At 44.5% G+C, this 18,410-nt stretch overlaps 1 protein-coding gene across 2 annotated transcripts in view; it reads left to right on the top strand.

Moving 5' to 3' along the window:
- Positions 1 to 17,876, top strand: part of LOC139382393 (vasodilator stimulated phosphoprotein b) — a 32,828-nt gene extending 14,952 nt beyond the window's left edge. Inside the window, exons 2-14 of one of the 2 annotated variants that reach the window (XM_071126403.1) lie at positions 4,675 to 4,846; positions 7,021 to 7,201; positions 7,378 to 7,444; positions 11,385 to 11,455; positions 11,552 to 11,796; positions 14,593 to 14,732; positions 14,887 to 14,938; positions 15,053 to 15,080; positions 15,190 to 15,235; positions 15,482 to 15,538; positions 16,048 to 16,117; positions 16,219 to 16,276; positions 16,459 to 17,876. In XM_071126403.1, coding sequence (XP_070982504.1) covers positions 4,675 to 4,846; positions 7,021 to 7,201; positions 7,378 to 7,444; positions 11,385 to 11,455; positions 11,552 to 11,796; positions 14,593 to 14,732; positions 14,887 to 14,938; positions 15,053 to 15,080; positions 15,190 to 15,235; positions 15,482 to 15,538; positions 16,048 to 16,117; positions 16,219 to 16,276; positions 16,459 to 16,496 — 1,225 coding nt within the window. In that variant the 3' untranslated portion in view covers positions 16,497 to 17,876. The remainder of the gene's footprint in view (positions 1 to 4,674; positions 4,847 to 7,020; positions 7,202 to 7,377; positions 7,445 to 11,384; positions 11,456 to 11,551; positions 11,797 to 14,592; positions 14,733 to 14,886; positions 14,939 to 15,052; positions 15,081 to 15,189; positions 15,236 to 15,481; positions 15,539 to 16,047; positions 16,118 to 16,218; positions 16,277 to 16,458) is intronic. The other variant, XM_071126404.1, reaches the window with a different exon arrangement.
- The last annotated feature ends 534 nt before the right edge of the window (positions 17,877 to 18,410 follow it).

Raw genomic sequence — 18,410 nt, 5'->3', positions numbered from 1 at the left:
GTTAACACTTAGCTAAGAGTCTAGACTAGTAGTTTAGCTAACTTTCGAGGACTGCATTATTTGTGTTTTTTTGGACACTGTCACAGGAATAGGTTGTTTATGGCATGTATTTTTCATGGTTCATTCAGAAGCTAACGTGTGAAAAACGTGTGTCCATGTAGCATCCTGCCAACCTCTCGGACTCTGTCGACGTATGCACACACATGTAGTCACAATATCTGTAGATGTATCAATAATTCACTCCTCACTCTGTCCTCCTGAGCCTATGCTTTCTCTCATATTAAAAATGCATTTGTTTCCCAGTCCTTTTCTCTGTACCTTCCCAGTTAGCAGCAGCCCTCACCACTCTATACCTGGGTGGGTCACGTTCACTGAAAACAAGTGTGAGAAAACCTTTTGAAATAGAATATTGGCATACTTGCTGGATAAGTTCAGCTGGCACCTCTGTTTCTGTGCTTACTGACCACAATCCATGTCTCTCTTTCCTCACACCATTATGTCCCCAGCCAGGGACATCTTTATTTTATTTTTCCATCTATTAACTTCTTTCTTCACCTACCTTACCTAACAAGCATTTGGGTCAACAGTGAGCACATCAGTGTGTAAACTTGAAAGGGTGTGCGTTTGTGTGTGTGTGTTCACTAGTCAGGCTGAGTCAACCCTTATTAGGCATTGCTGGGAGCAAGAGGTGGGCTGTGGCTACAGAGCTGTGTCACAGGAAGCGGGAGATTGTATCATGGGATGGATGCATGGATGGAGGGAGAGGAGAGGAGAGGAGGAGTGGGGAAAAGAGATTGATAAAGAAAATGAGTCTGCTCTTCCTGGTTCTCTCTCGACTAGACTCCACTTTGGCAAAAAGACCATTGGCTACACGTACTGCAATGTGAACTTATCATGTCTGGACCGATACCTCCGGAGGTAGTGCAGGGCAGTGTAAACACAAATATCTCCTTGACACAACTCGTACCGGACAAATTGTTATAGCATAGCAATGTTTATGAAACGTATAGACGTTTCACTTATTTTTCTTTAGGTTTTACCTGATGTTGTAGTAACAGCCAGTTACATCTGAAATAGTTTCAATTGCTTTTACCTCAGTGACTTCCATGATATAGATCAAATGAAGCCTGGTTTGTTCTAAGGTATCTTTTAATATGGTACCTAGTGTCAGCCTAAGAGCTCCAAATAGTTATTGTTCAGCTAAACATCAGCATTCAGCTACAGCCAGCACGTTTTACTTAAGTATTCAGAAATTATACTGAACAAAAATATAAATGTAACAATTTCAAAGATTTTACTGAGTTACACTTCATATAAGGAAATCAGTCAATTACATTTTTTTTCACATGACCGGGATGTTGGTCACAGGTACCTTAACATTTAAAAAAAAAAATCTGTATCTGGTCTGACCACCATTTGCCTCATGCAGCACGACATGTCTTCTTCACATAGAGTTGATCAGACTATTGATTGTGGTCTGTGGAATGTTGTCCCACTTCTCTTCTTTGGGGCCCAATGTCGTGCCATTCATCCGCTGCCAACACCTGAAACACATGTTTCAGCATAATGCACGGCTCCATGTTTCAAGGATCTGTACACAGTTCCTGGAAGCTGAAAATTGCCCAGTTTTTCCATGGCCATACTCACCAGACATGTCACCCGTTGAGCTTGTTTGGGATGCTCTGGATCAACGTGTACGACAGTGTGTTCCAGTTATTGCCAATATCAAGCAACTTTGCACAGCCGTTTCCTGAAGTTAGCATGCCAATTGCACGCTCCTTCAACTTGAGACATCTGTGGCACTTTTTATTCACTCTATTTTATTTAGCTAGCTAGCTTTCTAGCTAACGTTTCCTAGCTGTGTAGCCTATATTATAACATGAGTGACATTGTTCGATAACATTACTGTACTTTTATATTTGTTTTGGAAAGGTAAACGTACATTACTGATATGCTAACATTACTTGATCACGAAGCATGTTGTTAGCTTTAGACTGTTCTCTCTGCTTCCGCACGGCAAGCGGTACCGGAGCGTCAAGTCTGACACCAACAGGCTCCTAAACAGCTTCTATCCCCAAGCCATAAGACTGCTATATAGCTAATAAAATGACTACATAGACTATCTGCATTGACCCTCCTATTTAATTTTTATACTGTCTCTATGCACATTCTACACACTTACTCACCACGACCAACACACACACACACACACACACACACACACACACACACACACACACACACACACACACACGCTCCTCAGACTCATCTCTCGTAGTTGGAATAGGGACTCTGTCACTCACTCACTCACTCAGCCTGTCTGAAGGTCAGGGACTTCCTTTATGTGTGACTAGTGGAGTGTGTGGACCTTGATATGAGCCAGAGTATCGGGGTGGCCCTCACTATCTGTCTGTCATTGTCACCATGTCTGGCTCTAGTCAGTAACACTTGTCTGTCAGTGCCACTGCACATAAGCCTACTTGCATAACACTGCAGTCCTCTCCTATAGATTGGTTTGAATTTCCAGTAGTCTCTAAAAATGTGTTTACTTTCTCTTAAAGACCAGGGGCTGCGAAATGCCAAGGTTTCTATTAGCTGGTACATTTCCCTAAGAACAGGTTGGCCAGTTGTATTGCTTCTTTAATCAGTACAACAGTTTTCAGCTGTGCTAACATGATTGCAAAAGGGGTTTCTAATGATCAATTAGCCTTTTAAAATGATAAACTTGGATTAGCTAACGCAACGTGTCATTGGAACACAGGAGTGATGGTGGCTGATAATGGGCCTCTACTCCTATATAGATATTCCATAAAAAATCTGCCTTTTCCAGCTATAATAGTCATTTGCAACATTAACAATGTCTACACTGTATTTCTGATCAATTTGAGGTTATTTTAATAGAAAAAAAATGTGCTGCTCTTTCAAAAACAAGGACATTTCTAAGTGGCAGTAGTGGTCTAAGCTGGTTCGACTCCTTAAATCAGCCATTTAATTTTTTTGTTACGCAAAAAGAGTGCGTTTTGCACCCTGTTGATTTTTAAAAATTTCAAATTTTACCCCCTTTTCTCCCCAATTGTTAGTAGTTACTATCTTGTCTCATTGCTACAACTCTCGTACGGGCTCGGGAGAGACGAAGGTCGAAAGCCATGCGTCCTCCGAAACACAACCCAACCAAGCCGCACTGCTTCTTAACACAGCGCGCATCCAACCCGGAAGCCAGCCGCAACAATGTGTCGGAGGAAACACCGTGCACCTGGCGACCTGGTTAGCGTGCGCTGCGCCCGGCACGCCACAGGAGTCGCTAGTGCGCGATGAGCCAAGGATATCCCTACCGGCCAAACCGGACGACGCTAGGCCAAATGTGCCTCACCCCACAGACCTCCCGGTCGCGGCTGGCTGTGAAGGAGCCTGGGCGCAAACCCAGAATCTCTGGTGGCACAGCTAGACCACTGCGCCACCCAGGAGGCCCCACTGTTGATATTTTAAGTAGAAATTGGGAACCAATATTGAATTTTAAAAGCCTGTTATATCTATATTTTTAAAGTGCATTTTAATAAAGACCACATAGAGAATTCAATAGATATGAGTAAAGACTTGTTAAAGTGCCAAAATTCTTCATTTTGACATGTCCCTCTTTGACGTCTATGAAGATTTTAACCCACTTAACCCCAACATTAACCCCAACAACAATTGCCACTCCCTGTTGCACACAAGTTTCAATTCCCCCGTCACAAGAAGATTCAGGGCTGATTTAAGATGAAATTGTCAACCCTGTTACTTTATTTGGCACTTACTACCTTTGTATCATGTTGAAATCTAAAGTAAAATGTTTTTGACCAAGTTACACTTCTCAAAAGGCGCTGACTTGGTGGAACAATCCTACTGCATTCCTGCTCTCTCTTTTTATATTTATTTAACTAGGCAAGTCAGTTAAGAACAAATTCTTATTTTCAATGACAGTTAACTGCCTTGTTCAGGGGCAGATTTTTTTGTTTTACCTTTTCAGCTCGGGGATTCGATCTTGCGACCTTTCGGCTACTAGTCTAACACTCTAACCACTAGGCTACCTGCTGCCCCGTGTCTGTCTCTCCTACTCTTCCTCCATCGCTTCCCTCACAATGTCTCTCTTTCATACATGCACTAACATCTGGTAAATGCATCTGCATATTCTCACAATATACATGTCAAGGGAGGACCTAAACTTAGACTATACACTCACAGGTGTATAAATGGCCTGTTGATTGTGCTGAAGAGACACCATTCATTATGTTGTATTACCTGTTGCTCCCTCCCTTCATTAAGAGTGTATTGAGTTGGCTTGCATCAGTGCTCGGGGGTCCATTGACAGCCATAGTGTGACAGTGGCTGGGTGAGTTTGAACAGATTAACTGGAAGATTGCCTGTATGGACTGGCTCAACTCTCAAGCATGTCTTGTTTATGGCAGCATGTGACCTAGCTCATTTTTATGATTCTTTCTCCCTCTATTCTCTGCCCCCTCTCTTCCTACCCTGCTGTCCTCCACTATACTTTCCCCTGGTTCCCTCCTTCTCCATTATTAGCCCCTCTCCCAACACCATCCCTTACTCCTGGCCCCCCTTTCTCTCTCTAGCTTTCTATCTATTCAACTCTAAGCTTTTTTTGCATAATAAATCATTCCACTGTCTCTCCTTTAGTGAGTCCAGTATCTGTCAGGCTCGGGCCACAGTGATGATCTATGATGATGGGAATAAGATGTGGCTCCCGGCAGGAACAGGGCCTCAGACCTTCAGCAGGGTCCAGATCTACCACAACCCCTCCACTAACGCCTTCAGAGTGGTGGGACGCAAGATGCAGACAGATCAACAGGTAGAGTGCGTGTGTGTCTATATGTACAGTATCTATGACAATGGGTTTTAGTCTGTGTGCATGCTTGTTTCACTGATTGTGTGTGTGTTTGGTCTTGTGTGATGTTGTACATCATCAACAGCTTCAAACCTCTAGTACCAACAAGCCCGGCCAGCTGGAGAACTGTGAATCAGCCCTTTATCCACCTATGGCCATGCACAGGCAGGCTAACGCCCACTAACCACCTCTGTGACGCAAGCACAAACACCCTACCCCAGGTTCTATGTGGTGGTTCAAAGAGCTGTGTTCTGTCTCCTGTAGTTCCCCCATCAGGGCCAACAGGCTAGTACAGTCCTGGGTGAGACCTATCAATACTTACATCTCCTGTACTGTCACAGCTTTAACAATGGAACAAGACAAACAGCACTATATATACTGAACAAATGTATGAACACAACAAATAAAGTCTTGGTCCCATGTTTCATGAGCTGAAATAAAAGATCCCAGACATTTTCCACATTCACAAAAAAGCTTTTTTCTCTCCAATTCTGTGCACAAATATTTTTACATCCCTGCTAGTGAGCATGTCTCCTTTGCCAAGATAATCCATCCACCTGTGGAGTGGTAAATCAAGAAGCTGATTAAACAGTATGATCATTACACAGGTGCACCTTGTGCTCGGGACAATAAAAGGCCATTCTAAAATGTGCAGTTTTGTCACGCAACACAATGCCACAGTTGTCTCAAGTTTTGAGGGAGTGTGCAATTGGTATGCTGACTGCAGGAATGTCCATCAGAGCTGTTGCAAGCTCATTTTGTTCATTTCTCTACCATAAGCCGCCCCGTTGTTTTAGAGAATTTGGCAGTACATCCAACCAGCCTCATAACCACAGACCACGTGTAACCACAACAGCCTATGACCTCCACGTCCTGCTTCTTCACTTGTGGGATCATCTGAGACCAGTCACCCGGACAGCTGATGAAACTGAGTATTTCTGTCTGTAATAAAGCCCCTTTGTGGGGGAAAAACAAATTCCTATTGGCAGCATGCTCTCCAAGGCCCACCCATGACTGCACCCCTGCCCTGTCATGTGAAATGCATAGATCAGGGTCTAATGAATTTATTTAAATTGACTGATTTCCTTATGAACTGTAACTCAGTAAAATAGTTGAAATTGTTGCATGCTGCATTTATATTTTTGTTCAGTATAGATATAGTATCTGACCATCCCATCCCCCTCTCTCTTCGCCTCTCCTGCTCTCTCTCCGTACAATTCTTTCTTTAAACATCCAGTCGCCTAAGTGTTTCCCATAGACGTATCTTAAAGTGGATTATGTTTCCTGAGAGGTATTTGGCCAGCTCAACCATTTCCTGTGACAATTAAGGAAGCCTTCCCCCTCTCTCTGAGTATATCTGTCCCCTCCCTCTGTGTCTGCTTCTGCTTCTATCTCTTCCTGACTCTTTTGGCGCGGGGAGTTTAGGTGCTCGCTCGCTCCTCCACTCTGTGGAATTCAGGGGTTTTAAAATAAATAGAGAAATGATGCATCAGCACATTCAAACTGAGTCACTCAAACCCAGAGCACCATGGCCTGTATTGAATCACCAGGCTGGTGCCACCTGCTGGACTGATATAGACCTAGAGTGCATTTCTCTTGTCATAACTGGCTTCCTGTCCTTGATCTGAAAGCACAGGCTGAGTGCAATCTGGAAAAAGCTTTCAATTAGGAAGATGGAAGAGAGGATACCATGCCACATTAGACTGAGATGCACCCTAAACACTAACACTTAGGGTTGGGCGATATATCATGATTACTGGTATGGATCCACATACCGGTATGGATTTTTATCACAGTGTTTGTATTAAGGTCTAATATTGCCATTACACATGTAGTTCCTTCCATACAACCTGAGTAAGGACCGTTCACTTTTCTAAAATCTGCAGTTTGTCCATTTGAACTATACAGAGCATCACCTTGTTTCTTGATAAAGAAGTGGGATATGACGTGGATGTCGATTTAAGACAGCCCCCCGCACCTCCCTGATTCAGAGGGGTTGGGTTAAATGCAGAAGACACATTTGAGTTGAATGCATTCAGTTGTACAACTGACTAGATGTCCCCTTTCCCTTATCCATGATATGCCAATGTTGGGAGTGTCATGACTCGTGTCTTGACTCCGACCCCTTTCTCTCTAAGGTGGTGATTAACTGTCCGATTGTGAAGGGCCTGAAGTACAATGAGGCCACGCCCAACTTCCACCAGTGGCGAGACGCGCGGCAGGTGTGGGGGCTCAACTTCGGCAGTAAGGAGGATGCCGCCCTCTTCGCCAGCGGAATGGCCCATGCACTGGAGGTGCTCAACTCCCTGGCAGACGCAGGTACTATTAGAATGGATTTTACATGTAGCCTCAACATACATGACAACATGCTTTACAATACCTAAAGGCACAGCACAGTCTGAGAAATAATTGAGAGATGCATGTGTGGAAACATGAGCATGACTTGCATCTCACAGCTTTTTTAAGTTATACTAAGAAAATCGCTTTATCTCCAGGTTACGCTACCCTCCCCCGCCCAGTGTCAAATGGACCTTCCCCAGAGGAGCTGGAACAGCAGCGGAGGTACCAAGTGTGGGATATCCGGGGGGGGGGGGGAAGAGTACAGTACACTCACCTTTACTTCCACATTGAGTTGTAATTAAGGGTCAGTACAGGTATCAAGACAAGACAGTTTCATATGACCAGTCCCACTGACAAGGTTTGAGATAACCACACTGACTCAGAGGATTTGTCAGCATTCGCCTTACGCCGCTTAGCCCTCAGCCAGCCTCTTGAGGTCGGAGGTTGAAAAGCTAAAGAAGGTCAACTCCTCTTTGACATCGAAATCCATCCTTTCCTACCTCTTCCTGTGGACCCCACACTCACCAAGGATACGTTCAGCTTTACCCCTAATCTCATTTAGTCTAATGGGCAATATGACACACTGTGGAGACTCTGGGATAGGCTGGCAAGGTTGTCCGTCAAATGGTGGTAGTAATGGTCACAGATATGATTGTCACGATGGCGCCGACAGAGAAGGGCGACATCTTACAAGTTCCAAGTCGTTTGCTATATAGTGACTTTTATTGTATTTCTTTACTTTTCTTGTACAGAAAGTTCATAGTATTATCACATATGCACTTCTGGAAACCAGATTGACAGTTACTAACCTCGATTTTGACTTCAACTCCAACTCAGCTGTTCCACTGTTCATACCGAACCCTATTACCTTTGTTCCATGGGCTACCAAGAATCTGCAGGCCTAGATGCGAGACGAAGTGGAGACGAGGTGGAGTCGATTCTATTAGCAAATTTTCAGTCACTTGAGAATAAGAAAAAGACTTGAAAGCTGCAATATTATGTCTTACTGAAACACTATGCACGTAGTACTCGGTGGATTCTCCATGCAGCGGCAGGATCGGCCGGTGGCTTCGGGGAAGTCGAAAGGAAATGGAGTGTTTTTTTTCTTCATAAATAACAACTGTACTGCTTCAAGTGTGAAGGAAATCTCAAGCAATTATTTTTATTTTTCTCCCCAATTGGTAGTTACAGTCTTGTCCCATCTCTGCAACTCCCACCAGAGCTGTTGCCAGAGAATGTAATATTAATTTCTCTACCATAAGCTGCCTCCCAACATTGTTTTAGAGATTTTGGCAGTACGTCCAATATATGAACAGTAACTCAGTAAAATCTTTTAAATTGATGCATGCTGTGTTTTTATATTTTTGTTCAGTATAGAATACCTCATGGTAAATTGCAGACCCTTTTATCTAACAAGAGTTTTCATCTGTACTTATCATGGCAGTCTACATCCCTCCACAAGCTAACACTGAACTGTATGGGGCTTCAACACAGGGGGACATAAAACCGTCCTACCTGACTTCTACCAACACGTCTGCTGCTCCAGTAGGAGTGCTAAAACTCTTGACTACTTTTATTCTACCCACATAAGTGCTTACAAGGCCCTCCCCCGTCCTCCCTTCGGGAAAATCTTAGCATGACTCCATTCTCCTGCTTCCTGTTTACAAACAAACTCAAACAGGAAGTACCAGTGATTCACTCAATACGGAAGTAGTCGGATGAAGCAGACGCGAGGATACAAGACTGTTTTGCTAGTACAGACTGGGATGTGTTCTGGGATTCATTCGATAGCATTGACGATCTCAATTGCACTTCACACTGCCCTCTCCCATCTGGACAAGAGGGGAAATAACTATGTGAATGCTGTTCATAGGGGTGGCAGGTAGCCTAGTGGTTAGAGCGTTGGACCTATAACCGAAAGGTTGCTAGATCGAATCCCTGAGCTGACAAGGTCAAAATCTGTCGTTCTGCCCCTGAGCAAGACAGTTAACCCATTGTAAATACGAATTTGTTCTTAACTGACTTGCCTGGTTAAATACATTCTGTAAAAAAAATAATATATATATATATACTACAGCGCAGCCTTCATGATAGTCCCCTCCAAGCTCATCACCAAGCTAGAGACCCTGAGACTGAACCCCTCCCTTTGCAACTGGATCCTGGACTTCCTGACTGGCCAGCCCTAGGTGGTGAGGGTAGGCAACAACACCTCCGCCACACTGACCCTCAACACAGGGGTGTGTACTTAGTCCCCTCCTGTACTCCCTTTCCACCACTATCAAGTTTGCTGAATATACGACAGCGGTAACCCTGATCACCAACGGCGATGAGTCTGCTTACAGAGAGGTGGCCAGAGACATAGCAGTGTGGTGCCAGGACAACCTATTCCCTCAATGTCAGCAAGACAAAGGAGCTGATTGTGGACTGCGGGGAGAGCACGCCCCGCCATCCACATCGACAGGGCTGTTGTGGAGCGGGTCGAGAGCTTTGCGCCAACATCCACTAAGGACTTATGATTGTCATGAAGTGGGCACAGCAGCACCTCTTCCCCCTCAGGAGGCTGAACAGATTTGGCATGGGCCCTTGGATACTCAAAAAGTTCTACAGCTGCACCATCGAGTGCATCTTGACTGGTTGCATCTCTGCTTGATATGGAAATTGCACCGTCCTTGACCGCAAAGCACTACAAAGGGGGGTGCGGACAGCCCAATACATCACTGGGGTCGAGCTCCCTGCCATCCAGAACCTCTCTATATCAGGAGGTGTTAGAGGAAGGCCCGAAAAAACACTCCAGCCACCCTAGCCATAGACTGTTCACTCTGCTACCGTACAGCAAACGGTACCGGAGCATCGGTCTCGGACCAACAAGCTTTAGGTTCTCTGGGGTGAAGAATGAGGACAGACTAATCTGGGTTTGGCGGATGCCAGGAGAACGTTATCTGCCCCAATGCATAGTGCCAACTGTAAAGTTTGGTGGAGAATGAATAATGGTCTGGGGCTGTTTTTCATGGTTTAGGCGGGGTCCCTTAGTTCCAGTGAAGGGAAATATTAATGCTACAGCATACAATGACATTCTAGACAATTCCATGCTTCCAACAGTTTGGGGAAGGTTCTTTCCTGTTTCAGCATAATTCCCCATGCACAAAGCGAGGCCCATACAGAAATTGTTTGTCAAGATCAGTGTGAAAGAACTTGATTGGCCTGTACAGAGCCCTGACAACCCCATCGAACACCTTTGGCATGAATTGGAAGGGCGACTGCGAGCCAGGCCTAACCGCCCAACCTCACTAATGCTCTTGTGGCTGAATGGAAGCAAGTCCCCGCAGCAATGTTCTAACATCTAGTGGAAAGCCTTCCCAGAAGATTGGAGGCTGTTATAGCAGCAAAGGGGGGACCAACACCATATTAATGCCCATGATTTTGGAATGAGATGTTCGACAAGTAGGTGTCCATATACTTTTGGTAATGTAGTGTATCTCAAATACCTTGTACCTCTGCACATTGATCTGGTACTGTTACTCCCTATATATATCTCCATTCTTTGTGTGTTTTATTTTAAACTCTGCATCTTTGGGATGCGCTCGTAAGTAATTATCATGGCAAAGTCTACACCAGCCCTCAGTCAACCAACAGTGCTGTAAAGTGTGTGTGGCGACAGCAGCTCCTATGGGTGACAGATGTGTTGGGGTAGGGGACCTGGAGCGACCCGGATTAGGGCTTCTGGCCAGATGTGGACTTTAATTTCAGTGCTGGGCTAATCAGAAGCTGTGAAATGCCCCTTCAGACCCAGCATGGCCGCATAGTCAGCACAATTTATTCACAAATATGCTCTTCAGTCTAACGCTGCTCCAGAGCCATCTGTCACAATTAGACAGTGCCCACTGTGATTGTTTGAACATGGTTGTTGCTTTAATGAAAGGATTGCTGGTACAGTTCACTTGCCATGTTATTATTGTCGAAAGATGAAAAACAAAATGTAATTTCTCTGCTATGCCACCTCTGGCTAGATACCTTATTTTCATGGAGGATGTGGTGCCTTCTCATTCATCCCTTCACCATATACAACATTGTTATATTATTTGTGCCTTTCTAAATCTGTTTGGGTGTATTAGTGTATGTTTGTTTGTCTCTGTGTTAATCCCCATGAGTTTTGTCCCTGTAGGCTGGAGCAGCAAGAGCGAGAGCGGCAGGAGTGGGAGAGACTGGAGAGAGAGAGACAACAAGCTGCAGCAGGTCAGAGGCACCATCTTGTGTCAAACAGCCACACTGACAGCAATACAGTTTGCCTTTTTCAACACTGTGACAGTCTCTTACCTTTTTTATTTTTAGTGCCCACTCCTCCAGTCCCACCGTTGGCCCCCCCAGCACCTCCGGGGCCTCCTCCACCCCCAGGACCTCCTCCGTCTGGGCCCCCTCCTCCCCCTGGACCTCCTCCCCCAGGACCCCCGGCCGCAGGATCAGGACCCCCACCCGCCCCACCGCTGCCCTCCCCAGGAGGAGATGGGGGCCTAGGGGGAGGTGCAGGGGGCCTGGCGACAGCCTTAGCTGCGGCCAAGCTCCGCAGAGTGGCCAAGGTGAGAGACAGAAAGGAGAAATAGTGGCCTCAGGATAAGAATTAGCGTAACACTTGTTTTGTATCAGTTGTATCGATCTCCACATTTTATGCAACCACCAATTATTTTTGATTTGGACTTCAATGCAAATCATTTTGAATGCCGAGCCTCTCTGTTTTGCAGTGCTAGCTAGAGCTAAAGGTGGTGTTGTATTGATACTCTAACCCACATATGTCAGAGTCAAGGCCCGCGGGCCACATCCGGCCCGCAAGAAGGTTTTTTACGGCCCCTGGGATGATCTTGATTTATTATTAGAACCGGCCCGCAGCAAGCCGGCAGCCCGCAGATCTTTTACACGCACCAATACTACATTTCCCACAATGCAAAGGTGACGCACCGAGCAGTAGGCTGCTTCATTTCAATATTTATTGGCACAGCAGTCGTCAGCATCACAGTAAAATTAACTTTCAGATACCCATCAAAAATGGCAAAACGGAAGGTGGATACTGAGAACCGGGGGTTTCAAACAAGGTGGGAGTCGGAGTATATGTTCACGAAGGTAGCTGGAAAACCTGTGTGTCTTCTGTGTGGAGAAAGTGTGGCGGTACTGAAAGAGTATAATCTGAGACGACATTATGAAACGAAACACGCGGACACACACGCGGACGCAACTGTCAAGGCCAGTTTTATTTTGGCAGAAGAGATCGCTAAATCAGCCCGGCCATTTACGGAGGGGGATTTCATCAAAAACTGCATGATTAAAGTTTGTGACGAAGTTTGCCCAGAAAAAAGGCAACTCTTTTTAAATGTGAGTCTGAGCAGAAACACCATTGCCGAGAGAGTAGACCAGTTGTCCATCAATCTAAAAGAGCAGCTTGTGAAAAAGGGAAAAGATTTTATTGCATATTCCTTGGCTGTGGATGAGAGCACCGACATTTCTGACATTGCCCAGTTGTCAATTTTCATCCGCGGAGTGGACTCCAACCTAAGCGTGACAGAGGAGTTTTTGGCTTTACGTCCTATGCATGGCACAACTACGGGGCATGATTTGTATGAAGAGGTGTCAAGATGTGTAAATGAGATGGAGCTGCCTTGGGAAAAACTCGTGGGTTTGACAACCGACGGAGCACCTGCGATGTGTGGACACAGGAGCGGACTGGTGGCGAAGATACGGGAAAAGATGCAAGAGGAAAACGCGACAGGTGAGCTGACAGCTTATCATTGTATCATACACCAGGAAGCGTTGTGCGGTAAAGCCTTGAAAATGGAGCATGTAATGAGCATCATCACGCGCACAGTTAACTTTATCAGAGCCAAAGGTTTGAATCACCGCCAGTTCAAGGCATTTCTGACGGAGTTAGAAACGGAGCATGGTGATTTGCCTTATCACACAGAGGTGCGATGGCTAAGCCAGGGAAAGGTGCTTCAAAGATGTTTCGAGCTTCGTGAGGAGATTTGTCTGTTCTTGGACAGCAAAGGGAAAGACACAACACAACTCCGAGACGAAATGTTTCTGTGTGAAATGGCTTTTCTGTGTGACATTACGAGTCATCTGAATGCAATAAACTTGCAGCTGCAGGGTCGGGATCGTGTCATCTCTGATATGTACAGTACAGTGAAGGCATTTAAAACCAAACTGACTCTGTGGGAGACGCAGATGCGGAAAGAAAATTTGAGCCACTTTCCCAGCTGCCAGACCATGAAAGAGAAGCTCTCTACCAGTGCGTTCCCGAGCACACAGTTGGCTGATAAAATAGGTATGCTTGCCGCTGACTTTCGACGCCGATTTGCTGACTTTGAAGCACAAAAAAGCAGGTTGGAACTGCTCGGTAACCCATTTGCTGTTGACGTGGAAAGCTCACCACCAAACCTCCAAATGGAGTTGATTGACCTCCAATGCAATGATGCACTGAGGGCAAAATATGCGGCAGTGGGTGCTGCGGAGTTCGCCCGTTTCCTCCCCGGCACAATGCCCCAGCTGCGCATCCAGGCTGCTCAAACGTTGTCTATGTTTGGCAGCACATACCTGTGTGAACAACTGTTTTCTTTGATGAACCTGAACAAAACATCACACAGAAGTCGACTTACTGCTGAACACCTCCACTCAATTCTGAGGATTTCTTCAGCTCAGAGCCTTACCCCGAACATTGATGAACTTGTGGAAAAGATGGGACACCACCAAGTATCACCCTCAACCTCAAACAAGTGAACATTACTGTGCAATCACATATTTAGAGTTTTTACTCAGTTCAAGTTTAAAAGTTAAAATTTAATATTTGTTTTCACTGCATGTTACTTCTCCTTAAACAAAGTGTTGTTTTTGATTAATAGATTTTTGCACTTTATTTTTTTGTATTTCAATCCAATTATATTTTAAAAATATTTCAGTTGAGTGGATGATAGAAAATTGCTATTATTGTTTTTTCTTTGAAGTAAATTTAGCCCACTTTTGCTAAAATAGAAAATATAGTCTACTGATGGTGCCTTGAATACCGGTTTCTTTCATTTAATGTTCATGTTATGGGGATATTTATATAAAGGAAATTTGTCTTTTGTGTCTGTTGAAAATTAAAGATTACTGACAGAGCCATAAGAAAATATTGCTTTATTTATCTGATCATATTGTAATATATTTGTTAGGTTTTCAGTAGGTTCAATTAGGTTCACTAGACTATATGCGTCATTTAAAAAATTTTCAATGAACATTCGAACAGTCCGGCCCTCGTCTTGTAGCTGATTTTTTTATTTGGCCCTCCGTCCATTTGACTTTGACACCCCTGCTCTAACCGCTCCTGTGTCTTCTACTGCTCTCTGTAGGACGATAGTGGTAGTGTTGCTGCTGCTTCTTCTGCTGCAGCACCGGCTGCCAAGCCTGATCAAAGCCGCACCAGTGGGTCCATCGGTGGTGGTGGTGGAGGAGGCCTGATGGGTGAGATGGCATCCATCCTGGCACGGAGGTAGGTGGTACTGAAGAGAGCACTGCTATAAATGAACAGATTCATACACCCCAGTCAAGAGCGCTGTGTATGCACCTCTATGGATCTGATCCGGCTTAGTGAATCTTTAAGTGTTGTACCACACTATTACTCTCCTTTTGTCTATCTTGTTCAGGAAAAAAATGGCAGACGGTGGGGCTAAGCCACCTGCTAAGACAGCAGATAATGTAAGTATTTGTTAATTTATTGGCCAACTATGTCGTGAGTACATAATTGAGCAATTTCCATGTAGTCAAAAAACACTCACGTTTGTCTGGTCTCTGTTTCCTTTCTCCCTACAGGATGACTCAGAGTCTCAAGGCCAAAGTGGTGAGAACTGCGTGTGTCAGTCTGTTTTGTTTGTACCTAGGAAGACAAATGTGCTTAATATTAGACTTTTATACAATTTTGATGTAAAATATCCCTCTCTCCTTTTTAGACACTCTTGGAAGAAGACCATGGGAGAAATCAGCCACTATGCCCAGGTAAGTTTTCAGCTTCCTATGCTCTCTCTCTCTCTCTCTCTCTCTCTCTCTCTCTCTCTCTCTCTCTCTCTCTCTCTCTCTCTCTCTCTGTCTCTGTCTCTGTCTCTGTCTCTGTCTCTCTCTGTCTCTGTAGTAAGAGCAGCCTGTGTGGACGTATGTCAGTCTCAGAATTCAAAGAGGGGTGTGTGTGTTGATGAATTGGTTGCTTCACATTGTAAGAGCAGAGTGTGTGTCTCTCACAAACAGGAATAACTCCATCTCCAAGAGCATGGACTCCACCTCTCCCTTGCCCCAGGGTCCCAGGTACAAAGTCCCTCCCCTGACAAGACAACAGGACTAATGCTTTCCTGTTCTCTCTAGCATACCGTCCCATCTCCCTTCTCTCTGTCAGGTCAACAGGGGCACAGCTTCAGATCGTGGTGCTGGGCTATTGTACTGTTGACAGCACCACCTAGTGGACTTCAGAAAGCTATGACTACTGTGACAGCCTTTCTCATCTGCATCATTCCATTCTGATATGTGAATTGATATCCCTTGATGTAGTATAGAATGGAATTTTGTGTGTTTTGTCTGGCATTTCTGGACATTTGGTTCTGTGGTCAACAGTCAAATGTCATTGAAACTTTGAAAGCTAGCCTTGGGTTGTCTGGTGTATGTGTGGTGCATCCTGAGGCCTCTTTGGGGGTGCTATGGTGATGGGTTGGATTAGCAGCGTGGGTTGTCAGTGATGGGACTATGTTCGATCTTAATCTAGTCTCTCCCTTTCTCTCTGCCTCCCCTACCCACTCGCTTTCTTTCCACACCGTATCCAGGGTGAAGCATGCAGGTGGTAGTAATGATGCTGGAGGTGGTGAAGAGACGGATATGGAGAGGATTAAACAGGTAAATATTATTTTCTGAAGCACCTCTAATGCCAAGACTAGTATAATCATATGCAATACTAAGACTGCAAATTTATAGAATGTTTTGGTTGCTTCCTGTAGGAGATTCTTGACGAGATGCGGAAGGAGTTACAAAAAGTCAAGGAGGAGATCATCGGAGGTGAGACTATGCAGATATTTGTTTTGGGCCACAACTATTTTTCACACGGAAACCGCTTCAATGACATTTGTATAAAAGTCCAAATTAAGTGGGGGGGGGGGGGGGGGGGGGGAGAACAAAGGCAGTACTTTTCTTTGTCAGGTGTTGTATTGATTGTTTCTTGTCTCTCTCCTGTTCCACAGCCTTTATTGAGGAGCTACAGAAGAGGGGTTCCACATAGTTCTACTAGAGGAACAGGGGGATGCGATGGATGGAGGTTATGGCCCTTTGTGGACCTCTCCCATATCACCCCCTCCAGTGTAGCCCAGGGATTTTTCTTTCTCCCCTTCACACATTCTCACATTCACACACACCTACATACTTGCACACGACATGTACACGTTAACCCAGGGAACCGATTCACAAATACAGGACTAGATCACCTACTTCCACCCCATCTGTGATGACACAACCTCTCCTCACTCATCCCTTCTTGTATCCAACTCTTCCTTCATTTCATGAGAACCACTGTAGAGCACATAATCACGGCTGCTGTTACTCTTACTCCTTGTCATGTACAATTGTTTCTCTCCCCCCATGTATCTGCCCAATAGAAATCCTGCTCCTATTCACTCTCTTTGTCAGACAGACCAGTGTTTTTACTGGGGTCTTCAGTATTCAGGGAAGATCATATCATTAATTCTTGTTACTGTAATGGCAGAGTGGTTGGTTGGCTTTTGTAAGAATCCTCTTTAACTTGGCACAGCTTCGACCTCAAACACGGCCTTCAAATAAAAACATTTTATATGGGCCAAGACGACATAGGCCTATCTTGAGAATGTGTGGTGACGGGAGGAAACTAACAGATTGTACAGGGACCCCATGGGGGAGGGCTTTCATCCACAGCACACACTGCTCCCTTCAGGCCTGGTGCACAAGAGCTTGTACTGCACCACTGCCTTGAAGCCAGTGCTACTGCTCCCAAGTGTACTGCTCTGTCAATGGCCAAAAAAGAGACCCTACACAAACTTCAGTTCTACAGACTTTGAGGAGAAGTCAGAGGAGACATGCAAAGGGATTGTGATGGACGACCTCCCGGAGTACTGAGAGAGGAGAGTACTGTGGTTCTGTGCTATGGAGGGAATCCTAGTTCTTTCTGCATTGCACTTGGCCTGGAGAAAGTGTGTATTTTGTGTGCCACTCAGAATCGACAAAACACTCATCTTTCCCTTCTGCTCAAAATGAGACACTAATAATTTGCCAGTGCAGTGGTCCTAAACTGTACTGTTTGTTTTGTTTGAAAAATGTTTTTTTTTAACAACATTGAAATATAAGAATTCGGCCATGACTAAGTCAATTAATTGGCCATGACCAACTGTCTTGGAGAATATATATTTAAAAAATAATTGGGGGGGCTAGCAAAATTGAAAAGTTTCTATTTTAATTGAGGTGAATGGGACATTTTTGGATTGCTTTCTTTTTAAGAGATGTAATTGGGTTACTGTTTTTGTTTTGTTTTTCTAATAGAGTATAGGCTTTTTACACTGAAATATAAATAAAACAGCGTAGAGACACTGGATTAGAGATGCCTTTTATAGTCAAATACAGCCGCTTCTTGTAATGCATCAGCTTCTTGAGTCTCCTTTTTTTGGTTTTTCCATTGCTCTTTTTAAACCTTAAATATTTTTTAGGATATTCTGGCTGTCAAGGCATTGAATGGGATTATTTAGTTAAAAAAATTGCTCAAATGCATTTATGAACATTTTGAATAATTAACAAAGTATGTATTCATTTTCAAACTGTATTTCAATATGACTCAACAGGATAGGGCTTGGGGGTTTAAGAACGTTTTTCTGGTTGATGTTCATTCTAGAGTGCTGGATCAAACTGTTTTTGCTAATAAAGTGGGATGCTTGGGACAACCCAACTAAAACGTTGGTCAGGGTTAGATCTATGGTTAGGGTAGGATCCCACTTTGCATTTACTGGGATCAAATGGTAGGCTATCCACAAAATTATACAATACTTCAGAAAGGATCTGCATGGGACAGTACTACAGGACATTATGGACAGTAGCATGCATGACAGGTGCTGTTCTATGTTTCGAATTTATTTAATGACAAATCAGTCATTCTAGAGCTGAGACCCTGTGACAG

Source organism: Oncorhynchus clarkii, chromosome 24 (assembly GCF_045791955.1).
Source record: "Oncorhynchus clarkii lewisi isolate Uvic-CL-2024 chromosome 24, UVic_Ocla_1.0, whole genome shotgun sequence".
Lineage (NCBI taxonomy): Eukaryota > Metazoa > Chordata > Actinopteri > Salmoniformes > Salmonidae > Oncorhynchus > Oncorhynchus clarkii.
This window is presented reverse-complemented; position numbering and strand designations above follow the sequence as displayed.